This window comes from Abramis brama, assembly GCF_963993115.1.
Source record: "Abramis brama genome assembly, chromosome: 7".
NCBI lineage: Eukaryota > Metazoa > Chordata > Actinopteri > Cypriniformes > Leuciscidae > Abramis > Abramis brama.
Genome location: NC_139969.1, coordinates 18,440,118 through 18,452,858, shown reverse-complemented (window position 1 = coordinate 18,452,858; position 12,741 = coordinate 18,440,118). Strand labels below are relative to the sequence as shown.

General features: G+C 36.6%; 3 protein-coding genes across 8 annotated transcripts in view; 2 read left to right on the top strand and 1 right to left on the bottom strand.

Annotated features, from left to right (window-relative positions):
• Positions 1–11,941, bottom strand: part of myripa (myosin VIIA and Rab interacting protein a) — a 37,997-nt gene extending 26,056 nt beyond the window's left edge. For 4 of the 6 annotated variants that reach the window (XM_084120902.1, XM_084120901.1, XM_084120905.1 and 1 more), the window contains exon 1: positions 782–1,158. The gene's annotated coding sequence lies outside the window, so the exon portion shown is untranslated. Of the gene's footprint in view, positions 1–781; positions 1,159–11,609 lie in introns of those variants that run through there. The other 2 variants (XM_084120903.1, XM_084120904.1) reach the window with 2 other exon arrangements.
• ackr4a (atypical chemokine receptor 4a) lies at positions 271–11,611 on the top strand. The gene is made up of 3 exons (XM_084120912.1): positions 271–415; positions 5,399–5,455; positions 6,266–11,611. The coding sequence occupies exon 3, from the start codon at positions 6,281–6,283 to the stop codon at positions 7,376–7,378; it is 1,098 nt and encodes a 365-aa protein (XP_083977038.1). The 5' UTR covers positions 271–415; positions 5,399–5,455; positions 6,266–6,280; the 3' UTR covers positions 7,379–11,611.
• Positions 1,308–4,457, top strand: LOC311087583 (uncharacterized protein). Its single transcript, XM_084120913.1, has 6 exons — positions 1,308–2,484; positions 3,180–3,242; positions 3,527–3,586; positions 3,772–3,870; positions 3,977–4,070; positions 4,143–4,457. The coding sequence occupies exons 1-5, from the start codon at positions 2,320–2,322 to the stop codon at positions 4,025–4,027; spliced, it is 438 nt and encodes a 145-aa protein (XP_083977039.1). The 5' UTR covers positions 1,308–2,319; the 3' UTR covers positions 4,028–4,070; positions 4,143–4,457.
• Positions 11,942–12,741: the final 800 nt, after the last annotated feature.

Sequence of the window (12,741 nt, the reverse complement as noted above, 5' to 3'; positions counted from 1 at the left end):
TTCAAATAATGAAAACTGAAAATACAGAAATAAATGCTAATTCAAAATATGAATAAATATGATAATAGTGTGTAAATAATACTAAAATAACACAGGTGTCCCAAACACAACAATTTAAAAAACAAAAACAAACCCTTTTTGAAGGCGCACTGTAAAACTAACAGATCTTTCACAGCAACCTCGAAATCTGCTGAGCCAACAGTGAAAGCAAACACAAAGCTTTTGCCCATGAGCTACAGTTTAACTACAATTCATCCGTCAGAAAGTGTCAATGCATTAAAGGGACAGTTTGTCATCATTTACCATCAGCCTCAGTCACCATGAATGTGAATCGTGACTGAACCTGTCATTCTGCTTATCATCTCCTTTTGAGCTCCACAGAAGAAGAAAATACAACGTGCTGAACAACATGAGGGTGAGTAGTATGATGAAATAATTTTAATTTCTGAGTAAACTGTCCCTTTAAACCAGACTTTGAGACTGCTTAAGTCGACGTCGAGCTCTCAGAAAGAAACGAGAGTATACAGTAAGATCACAAAAAGCTGTTCCTGCTGAGTTTGGATAGCAAACCACTTTTCTACAAGATGCAGGTCTATTCCTACATGAGACAGCTTAAAGTTATTACAGGCTTTATTTGCTGTAATACGACTAATCATGCAGGCACATTTATATAAAATCTGCCTTTAATAAAATAAAATAAAATAAAAACTTACTGGAGTGGATAGCCTACATGTAATTGTTAGGCTATACTGAGAAGAACTAGTTTAGATGCGAAACTTACCGTCGCGTCTCTTCACCTCAGTCTCTCACGTAAGCTTTCTTCGACCAGCGACTGCCAAGCTGTCAACATGTGAAGACCAAATCATTATAAATGTCCGCAGACCGCTTCAAATCAATACGGTCGGCTTTCGGTGTCTTTCGGACATGTTCGAAGTTAACCTTTTGACAAGTTTGAAAAAAGAAATTCAAGAGTGTCTGATGTGAAAAGGCACAGAAACAGAGCGCGTGCACCTACTGTGGTCTCATGCCATTTACGACCACGAGACCTCAAATCTGCCAACCTCCGGTTAACCAGGAGACTGCGATGCTGCAACAGTGCTGCTAATCCACTTTTTGGACGTGTTGAAGCCGCTGATACCATATTGAGAATAGTGTGTTAGTTTTGAAAAAAAAAAATAGTAGGGCCTAACATTAATTAAAAATAGGCCTGATTTGAATTAATCCAAATAACCTAAAAGTTTACCATAAACAATAATGATGATATGATACGATTGATTGATGTATTTATTTTTTTGTTTGTTTGTATACGTGATTTGATTTACAGATTTTTCATTTATATTATAGTGCATGATTTATATTATTTAAATTGTTTGACTGTTTGCATATGTTGCCTTGTGCTCTTTGCTGCCACTTTTTTTTTTTTTTTTTTTTTTTAAGAGATTTTATCTCAAACAGATGCTATCCTGGTAATATAACGTTTACAAACAACAAAAATTGCCATTTTAGAGACCCACCACATATCAAATACTAGGAGTCAAACACATATCAAAATAATTAAAGAACATCTTCACAGTTATTCAAAGTTTAAACCAGTCTAAAATCTACCTAAGCTCATTTTCTGGTCTTAATCAGTTGGTTAATTCTTCAGTTGGATGTTGTTGTAATAATTTTATATGAGTTTTGGTCACTTGGTCAGAGGAGACCAGCTTAAACCAGCTAAAACCAACAAACCATCTTAGACTGGTTTCAGCAGAGAAGTATATGGTCCTGTTTTGCTGTTGCTCCATGTCCATGTCACTGCAAATTCAGACTGTAAGGCAAGTTAATATTCCAGCATTTTCAGACTTAAGCTTGGTCACATGTAGGCTACTGTAGATCCAGTCTGCTGGATTAAAAACAATGGCACAGAAAGGGCTAAGTACCCTGAGTTTTTCCTCCTCCTTGCTCTTTCTCACCACCCATTGTGAGACTTACTTCTTTTCAAGATCAATTTTTACTTTATTGTTTTCCTTCGTTTCAGGAACAAATTGCATTCCGTCATCTATTTTCCTGTAATGAAGTTATAAATCAATATCAAGACCGAAAGTTGGATGACAAAACACAGCCTTAAGAGATATATAGCCCCTCAGCCACACAAATCACTCATAATAAATCATCTTGCGTGCCAGTATTAGACAGCAGAATGCAGATCATTACATGCCTAAGTAGGGTGTTTTGTTGTTCAAACCTGCAAGTGTATTTCAAAACATTTTCGTCAGGGAAAATGTTACTGCCCCTTTTTTAGACATCTGGTAGTGATTGTGTGAGTATAAAGCAGAGATGAAGTGCACTTGGACTGCAGAAATCAGCAGGATGAAGGGTAGTGTGCAGCTAGGGCTGTTGTGTCTCAGCCTGCTCATCTCCAGTCTTCATGGGGAAGACGATGCAGATAGCAGAATGATTATCCCTCCTAACTTTGAAGAGCCGGATCTTCATCAGCCTCAGGTGAGGGATAAACTTTGCTGGCAGTACTTTACTGAGGTCAATCACTGGGCTTATAAGGAAGTTTAAAAGGGATAGTTCACCCCAAAAAAACCTGTATGAGTTTCTTTCTTCCGCAGAACACAAAATAAGATATTTTGAAGAATGGACCACATTGACTTTCATTGTATGGAAAACAAATACTATGGAAGTCAATGGGGTCCCATCAACTGGTAACCAACATTCTTCAAAATATCTTCTTTTGTGTTAAGCAGAAGAAAGAAACTCATTCAGGTTTTGAACAACTTAGCGAGTAAATAATGGCAGAATTAAAAAATTTGTGCAAGCTATCCCTTTAAGGGGCAGATCATGATTTTTTTTTTTTTTGCAAAATGATAGAATGCATCAATGGCTTATGTGTAACCTAATTTCATTAGCAATTATGCTTAAAATACTGCCATTATTAAGCAGTTGAGCAATGTTGACAGGTATGATAGACAATAACCATGCTGACTGTTTTGAATGGTTTTGAATAGATTCATATGTCCTCGCACAACTCTGACACCAAGATCATGCGTCACTGAAACCATTCTGCAGATATTTTGGAAGCTCTATTAGTGCTTAGACTGAAGGATCATTTGTCTGAGTGTGTGTATCAAATAAAAAATATATTTGATTTTTTTTTTCATAATTACTCTTTTAACAATGATTGTTTAAAGATGAACAGAGTACGACGACAGACTGTGGAAGATTCAGCAAAGGAAGTTGTTGATACATCAAGTGTAAGTACACATCTAATAAAGTAGCTTGTACTATTGCACAACTTGTGAGATGATTTTTCCAGTTGCTGCTGTTTCACAATGAAATAACCCTACAGGGTTTGGATGATAATCAAGCCATAATCAAGCTCTCTCTTAGATGACTACTAAAATGGCAGTAGTACATTACAAAATAACCATTTAAAGATTTCACCTGCAGCTATATCTGCCCCCATATTGTACATGCTCCACAATGCAGAGAGGGTCACCAGAAAATTAATATTTTCATTCTTTTTAATGATCTAAAGGAGGACGGAAAAGGGCCACGTGGAGCTTGGACCCTTTTAGAGGACGATAAATATTCAGAGGTATTCACTCTCCTCTCTCATGACACTAAAATATAAATAGTGAAATAATATAAAGACTAGGCAAATGGAGAAAAAGGTTGAGTTATAAAGCATTATCAACACAAGCTTCACCAGTTTCATGATTTTATATTCTAAAAACATATTGACTTTACACTGAACTCACCATTTGGTTATCTCGGTTAAAGGTTTATCGCACCAAGAGGCAGAGCAAAAGCAAGAACAAAAAGAAAAAACCCCGCCCGGCATATAACACCCTTTTAGCAAAGTTACCTGATCTTCCCAAGGTATTCTCTATCCTCTGATCACCCTGTCAACGTGCCATTTTAACACATTATATTAAAGATATACACGGAATTGCTTTACACTGAACTTATTATTTGCCTAACTCAGGAGACTGCCCGTGTCAAAAGGGATGAAGGTGCCGGAGGAAAAAGACCCTGACCAGGAAATTAAAGCATTATAAGCATTCAAGGCTCCTTCCCAGGTAACACATTGTAACATATTTACATAATATGAAAAAATGCTACTAGGCTTAACAGATGTTCTCTCCTTACAGGTTCCCGGAATCAGGAAAAAATAGGGATTGCATATAGAGCAACACCATGTTTCATAAAAAGCATTTCAGCCTCAGGTTATGCTTATGAAAGTAATAATTTATCTTTCTATAGCTTTCTTCTTTTTCTCCAAGTACTGTATATGTAGTTGAGTAATAATCTGAAATGGAGTCTCCAATTTCTGCAAGTCTAAAAGGTATCACTAGGCGGCAGTATTTACTCAAAAGATGAGCACTCGAGCCAGTTTGGCTTTTCACAATGTTTATGATGTCTGTTGATCTTTATCTCTTAATTAAAATAAAGAATTTGTGTTTAAATGTCACTCTTTATTGTGTATAACTTTCCATAGAGGTTTGGCCGTATTGTGGGGTTTAAGGGAGTAGTGAAGAATGAAAAGAATGACATGTTGATATTGTCAAGCATAAATAGTCCGAGAAGCTATGTGTGTGTTAATGGATTCTGTGAGATGTGAACTGCATAACTATCACTCCCCTTTGTATTTGAGTGGTTCTGCCAGTTAAATGTGCCAGACAAGTTGTTAGCTTGAAGAAGCATGCAAAATAATATGTTTCTTGCCAGGAACTTGTCAAAACACATTGGCGGTCCAAATTTAACAGAAAAGCAACACCCTCTCTTCCTTATCTGCATAATTCTTTATAATAACACCAAACTATTTCCTGTGCATTTCACTTTGTTGCAATTTAGGCATCTAAAATGTGCTGAAAAAAAAAACATTTTGTATGCAATCACAAAGAGGCAAGTATGCAGTACCACTGCCTTCACACTAAACCCAAAATAGCAACCACACGCAACCATGCAAAAGCAACAACTTGCTCTTACATAGGTATATACAATGAACAGATGTAAGACTACAAAAAAAGTCAACAGCACTTTTTTCTAAAAAAAAAAAAAAAAGCAGTTCTGACCAAGCTATAGCAGAATAAAAATAAAAAAAATAATAATAATTTGTTTAACAAAAATACACAAAAAATAATGTGTATGCATAAGAATATCCTAAATGACCATATTCAAAGAAACAAGGTTTCAAATGAATATGCTGTGGCTGTGCATTACATTTATGTCATATGCGCTCTGATGTTCTTGGTAAAACGAATGTAAAGGCATGTCTGTGGACAGTTGCTGGAGATTATCATAAAAGATTATTTGTACATTAGAACAGATACGTTCGCACAGTATGGTGAGGTGGGAGTAAAGCTCTGCATGCATGAGTCATAGTAAACACACTCTGTTCTCACAGGAAGAGCAGACAGAAACAATCTACTAAGCCTTCAGGCAAAACCTAGAATCCTACAAGGTAAGAGAAACATTGTATTATAAGTTTCAGAGAATTGTTTTGTTTTTAGATAGAAGTTTAATATGATCCAGATGTTGGCTGCTGAAATTGCACACTGTTTGTGAGATTAGTCTTGAACAGAGAGTATGCAATTGTGCGAACATTAAGATAAACTGCCATGACTGTATTAAAATGTGCAAATCTGCTATTTGAAAATAATTATAGCACTTATTCGCATAATTATAGCATTTAGCAGATCAGTGTTGTTTAATGTTCCAAATTACTGAAAATAACATGTTTGGGTTCAAGCCTAATTTAAATAACACTAATTTACGGTATAGGCTTTGACTAGTTTACAGTATTATCTCAAAAATTTGTGAAAGCATTTGTTTCCAGAATTTTAAAATATAAAGAATCAAAGATGTTACGATTTTCACTTTTTCTTATATAAATATATTTAAAAACACACTTTCTATGGAAAGTTCACACTGTTTCACTTTCTAAACAGAAACTAACTTGTTTTGAGCACATGTTGGATTACACAGGAAATCTGGAAAGGATTTCCAAAGCTTAACTGATATGCATCTCTAGTTTCAGTTTATCTGTCATTTTAAGCATGCATAGAAAAAGGGCACTTGATAAAAGCCGAGTGGGAATGTTCGGAATGAAGGTGCTGTTACACGCCTGCAGCAATAAAACTGTCTGGTAACCATATGCTTTTTCTCTGCTTTTCTGGAAGAAAGATCAACATTACATCTGCTTGATAATTGCTATGTCTGTTTGCACATTAAAACTAAAAAAATTCAAACAAATTATTGTTTTTAATTTCAGAGCTTTAAAGGAAGAATGGAGATCTCAGAGGATCATTATTTTGACTACCCCGAGTACGAAAACAACAGCTCCAACTTCAGCTACGATGATTATCAGACCATCTGTGAGAAGGGTGACGTGCGCTCCTTCGCGAGGATCTTCCTCCCAGCTGTTTTCGGGTTATCTCTAGTGCTAGGTTTAGCAGGGAACGCTCTGGTTGTGGCGGTGTACGCGTACTGCAAACAACTGAAAACGATGACTGACACATTTATACTTCACCTGGCTGTGGCAGACCTTTTGCTGCTCCTTACGTTGCCCTTCTGGGCTGCAGATGCCATCCACGGCTGGAAGCTCGGGGTCACCGTCTGTAAACTCGTATCTGCCCTGTACACCATCAACTTCACCTGTAGCATGATGCTCCTGGCCAACATCAGCATGGATCAGTACCTGGCTTTGATGCCGGGAGTCAGAAACAGAGGCCTTGCGTGCGCTTTTCAAAAGAAGCATTGTGGAAAACTCTGTTTGGTGGTCTGGACTGTTGCATTTTTTCTTGGAGTCCCTGATTTGGTGTTTTCAACGGTCAGGGAGCTTCCTCATAAAAAAAGCTGCATTGCAATGTATCCGTCAGACATGGCGCTCAGGGCTAAAGCTAGTTTGGAGGTGGTGGAGGTCATGATAGGCTTCTTGCTACCTTTGTTAGTGATGTTGTTCTGCTACACCTGTGTAGGCCGAACCCTATTGAAGCTCCCTCAGGAGAGGAGGTGGAGGAAGTGGAGGTCCATCCGTGTGCTGCTGGCGATGGTGGGAGTCTTTGTGGTCACGCAGCTGCCCTACAATGTGGTGAAGTTTTGCCGGGCCGTTGACATCATGTATACGTTTGTTACTCACTGTGGGGTTAGTAAAGAGCTGGATAGGGCTACTCAGATCACAGAGAGCCTGGCATTGACACACTGCTGTCTAAATCCTGTTCTGTACACCTTCGTTGGTTCCTCCTTCAGACAGCATGTATTGAAGTGTGCCAAAGACTTTGGAGACAGGGGGAGAAGGTTGGCACACGCGAGAGAGCAACAAGAAGTGAATATCTCCTTGAATTCTCATTCACAGTCCCAAGACACTAGCACTTTTTCCATTTGAGTATAGTGAAGGAGATGGTGTAGAATGTTTACCAGCCTGTTGAGGCTTTGCACCATCTGCCCCTTGGCAAATATGTAAATAAAGTGGCTTTGTTTTTAGTAAAAGAAGGCAGTATTTTGAGCAGAAGAGTAGGCTAATTTTTCATTGAAGTAAAAAGTGAGATGAAACATGTTGCTAGTTGCGTTTGTATGAAAAAGAACAAAAAAAGAACAAGTCGGCAGAGTGAAACGAGAGACATGAAAGTAGCACCCGTACTAGTAGCTGACTTATGGTGATTATTTTAATTATCGCAATCATAAACACACTGGCTTTTTGTGCAAATAGTTCTACCGGCGTTTACTGACCTTTGTTATTCTTCTAGTTATATATAGCCTAGCGACAAATGAATCGTAGGTCTTGCACATTAATCGATCACTTCTGCATTGTGGATTGCTTCCAGCGTCGGCCATATTGTTCACTGACACGCCCTCAACTCAAGTCGGAAACTTTGAGTTCAGAGTTTCCCATTTTATAATGTGGTAGCATTCATGTGCATTCAACTCGTAAATATGAATAATGTAACTCTTTCCCTGCAATTGACGGAATTTTCCGTGATTTATGAGACAACGCTTCCCCGCCATTGAAACAATTCGGACTTTCCATGTTTTCACTGTTATGGGGCGCTAAATTACGCAACTTCTGAATGCGTACAAAATCTCCGGATCAAAACACAGGCAAAAAAGGAGCAAAAACAAGCGATAAAAGCATTGTAGTCTTTTGCTGCAGTCTGAAAAAAACGTGATTTTCTCAGCTTTTTGTTCAAAATGCCTGCTTTTTTATTACACTTATTCACATTCAAGTGTTGATAATAAAGAATGCATGAAGCTAGAATAAAACCTTTTTTTAGCATATCGAGGACCTCTTTCTTTGATATATTGCATGTTCAGATATTCAAACAACAAAATATTCTGGGGGTCATGACAGTTTTGTGAAAAATTGTCAGAAATGCTGGCGGTGGCTGGCAACTTTGTAAAAAAATCGCTGGCGGGGAAAAAGTTAAATAAGACCACTATGTAAGGGATAATGTCCACTTTGCGCCAGGGTCCTGATCACCCTGGCGGGGTTTATTCTGTGATAACAACCGGCTGGATGTACATTATCCCGCTTATTACACGGCTAACGTTACTTGCCACATAAGTAAATAATTAGACATGAAATATTGATCTGAGTTGAAATATTTCATTAGCTCGTTAAATGCAAAGCTTCTGTAGAAAAAGCAGTTGCTAGATTTAAAGGATATGGTAGCAGTCATACTCATACCACTTATTACACAATAATTATGAGGATAAGAGACATTGATTTGAGATTAAACTGTTTTAAAATTGTGACTGTTTGTTAAATTATAACCGATTACAGTAGGCCTATGCTACAGTGTACAAAACAATAGTCGTAAAATGGCAGCAGCTGCGTTTTTATGAAACCGGAGAGAGCGAGTCCGCGATAGGCTACAGGATGACATAGGGCTAATTATATACACAAAATATTGACTATAGCCTACTGACTTTTAATATTTAGCTCACCAAACGCAAAACTTCCGCCGACTTCAGTAATGATAGAAACCCTGCCTGATGAGCCTGTGTTACTAGTTTTTAGTGGTTGTTATCGGGGTATAACCACTGATCTATATAATAATGACATATATGTCATTCTATATAGATCAGTGGGTATAACGCTGGATGGCGCGATTGACCAATCAGAATCGAGTCTTCCACAGAATCGTGTAATAAATCAATCAGAATCGAGTATTTCAGTTCAGATATATGGAATTATTATTGTGCCAATAAAAATGAATGTAACTTTTCAAGAAACTAATGAAAATATAAATTGAAACTAAATAAATTATCTCTGAAACTGAAAAAGAATAAATCGCAGGCAAATTTTTTGCCTTCGTTTTTAATACACTGCATGTTTTGCTAACTATTTCTCATATTTCAATCACTGATCTGAACTTACAAATGCGCTTTCAGAGTTTTCATTTACGCTTCTGAAGTTTTCGTTTACGCTCCCTGAGTTTTCGTTCGCGGTTCTGACACATTTCTCTCGTGGGGGCGGGGCTAGTAGCAGTGTGTTCTCATTGGCTACTGAGTTTTTCATTGACAGCTTCGTGACCTGGAAGTGAAGACGTCAGTGGTGTGTTTATGTGTGGATGTGAGCGTCTGTAATCGCAGCTTTCTATTTCATTTTAGTGATATTAAGTTATGTTTGTTTTTTAATTTTATCTGTATTTACCTGCTGCTACTACTTAGTTGGCAGAAGCTTTTAGGAGCACAAGAGATCTATTCAGTCTATTCAGGTGTAATTAAAGTAGGCTACTGTATACTTAAAATATTGTAGTGTCCGATTTTTTCGTAGAATATTTGTTTATTCCTGATGATTCTTTTGCATGTTAGGCTCTGATTAGGTTCAGCTGTTACAATTTAAAGAGAATATTAGCAAACGTGTGTGATATATTCAGCCGTCAAGAAAGTCAAACTTCAACCAGGTAATCAAGGTTGGCAACCATGGCCATCACACTACTCATTGTTAGCATGATATACGTTAACACCATCAAAATTAATGATCACTTAAATAAGAGGAATTTAAACAATATGAAAATTACAATTGTGGCCTGCTGTTAGATACAGACCTCAAAGGGCATTTCATTACAAATGTCACACAAAGAATGTTCTTGTTGCCATTTTTTAATTGATAATTGTATTTAGTTATTTAATTTAATTAACACCATCTTCTAACATTTAAAATTGTAAATATATTTTAACAATCATCAACCATTTCAATTGTGAATTATACAACCAGTTAAATGAATGTAATTGAAAATATGAATTCAAATAAATTTACATTCTTTATTGTCACTAAAGCATATACACAAGTATCAGAGTGAAGGTCTTGGATGCAATTATGTTGTGACAGGAAAGACCAGAATCCACAAAACATTAACTGCATAATATACATGTGATGCACAGTATTCTCATGATATACATTACTATACAAAATGCACAATTACAAATACAGAATACATTTTAAAAATTCATATACATTTTAAATGTTGCAATGATTCTTTGAGCAGTTCCTGTTGCAGTACAAGTAACAAAGCAGTGACTGGACACAAGCAGTGCAAGGATAGTCCACCTAAAACATGAGCATTCTCTCATCATTTACTCTCCTTCATGCCATCCCAGATGTATATGACTTTCTTCTTGACATAAACATAGACAAAGATTTTTAAGGAAATAATCCATCTCTGTGAGTCCATAATACAAGTGGATTGTAACTCATGTACGTAAGACAGTTGGTCAGAAGTGATTTTTAATAGTTAAAACAGTCATATTATTAGTATTTTTCTTATCTAGCCTATTGTTTGACTTCAGAAGGCATTGATTCATCCACTGAGGTCACATGGATTACCGTCACGCTCACTGTGTGCGGTTTTTGAAGCGTCTTTAGGACTCACAGAGATGGATTACTTTCCTTACAATCTTAATTCGTGTTTATCTGTAGAAAGAAAGTAAAATGCATCTGGGACAGCATGAGGGTGAGTAAAATAAGAGAGAATTGTATTTTTGGGTGAACTATCCCCTCAACATTCATATGCTGGTATTATGTTGGTATGCTAATCCAAGATCAGCATAGATTAATAAGAATAAAGTAAAACCTCTTGTGTACTTGTGAACTATGTTTGTTTTAATCTAGAGGAAATTGAAATATTTGCTAGTTTATATTAAAATAAATCAGGTGTCTGAAAATCAAGATCCCAGTCATTCAAAGGTGATGTGTCTGAACAAAGTAAGATTATTGTCTGATAGGGACAGTGGATCTCTGGTACTATCACTCCATCCTCTGTCAGCATCAGCATAAAAAGGCTTTACATTGCCAAAGTTGAATCAGACAGTGATTGACAGCGCTCTGGTCCTATGGCATCGGTCATTGACTGATACAGTACAGATACTGTACAGTAGGCCTACTCTAGCTCAATGTTGTTTGGGGTGGCTGGGGGGAAATATGATCTAATCGAAGACTGTAACCGAATGTAGATAAACAAGTCATGTAATGATTTGGCTAACAGTTAAATCAAGACAACACAGCTGTATAATGTTATGGGCTCTCACTGAGCTCTAAAATGCCTCTCCACCGGAAAAAAGCCAGTATTATAAATAGTATTAGTATAGTATTAATGAAAAAAAATCAGACTTACCACGAGTAGGCTAACGTTATCCAGTATCCTCCTGATATAGCGACGATGACTAATGATAAATATCATTCGTCTGTTCCTTCTATAAGAAATCATCTCAACAATATAGTGTAGCAGCAAATAAATACAGATATAAACTTAATATCACTAAAATGAAATAGAAAGCTGCGATTACAGACGCTCACATCCACACATAAACACACCACTGACGTCTTCACTTCCAGGTCACGAAGCTGTCAATCAAAAGCTCAGTAACCAATGAGAACACACTGCTACTAGCCCCGCCCCCACGAGAGAAATGTGTCAGAACGGCGAACGAAAACTCAGGGAGCGTAAACGAAAACTCTTTCATTTGTAAGCTCAGATCAGCAATTGAAATATGAGAAATAGTTAGCAAAACATGCAGTGTATTAAAAACGAAGTAAAAAAATGCCTGCGATTTATTCTTTTTCAGTTTTAGAGATAATTTATTTAGTTTCAATTTATATTTTCATTAGTTTCTTGAAAAGCTACGTTCATTTTTATTGGCACAAGAATAACTCCATACTGATATCCTTTATTTTTTTCTGAAATAAATGATCTGTGGATGAATATCAGAACAAGATTAGGATTTAGATTAGGCATAAAGAAAGAAATGTTCTTAACCACCAAAATGTATTATTTATAAAGAATATGATTTTTCATAAGACTTCATAACTAATGCTTTGGACGTAACTTCTCTGTACAAAAGAATATCGTTTTCAATCTTTAAATTTATCATAGTGTTTTTCATTTGGCAGTTTAATGTTAACATTGCATTTAGCACATTTTCACCTTTTCCATTTTAAATGTTTCCATGCAGTTTGTTCTTCAATCCTACAGAAATGTCTAATTTTAAAATGTTCAAAAATGCTTTAAAGAATTTGAGGAGAAACAGAGCAGCAATCAAGAGCAATTCCTATGGGTCACAGGGGTGACATAGCATCTGTATAACTCCAGCTGCACAATCCAAACAAACCTAAACACATGGGATCTTTCCCCATAGGAAATTCCCCCAAAAATCACTGAAATTCGTTTTGTTTTTTTAAAAGACACTCTGGCACGGAATACAAGTTGATTGAACAGTTTATCGAACTTTTAGACAAACTTTTTTTTT

Excerpts from the sequence above, each read along its gene's own strand:
- LOC311087583 (XM_084120913.1), top strand. The coding sequence starts at position 2,320 with ATGAAGTGCACTTGGACTGCAGAAATCAGCAGGATGAAGGGTAGTGTG. Across the intron at positions 3,243-3,526 it reads AAGTTGTTGATACATCAAGT|GAGGACGGAAAAGGGCCACG; the intron begins GTAAGTACACAT and ends AATGATCTAAAG. Across the intron at positions 3,587-3,771 it reads AGGACGATAAATATTCAGAG|GTTTATCGCACCAAGAGGCA; the intron begins GTATTCACTCTC and ends TCTCGGTTAAAG.
- ackr4a (XM_084120912.1), top strand. The coding sequence starts at position 6,281 with ATGGAGATCTCAGAGGATCATTATTTTGACTACCCCGAGTACGAAAAC.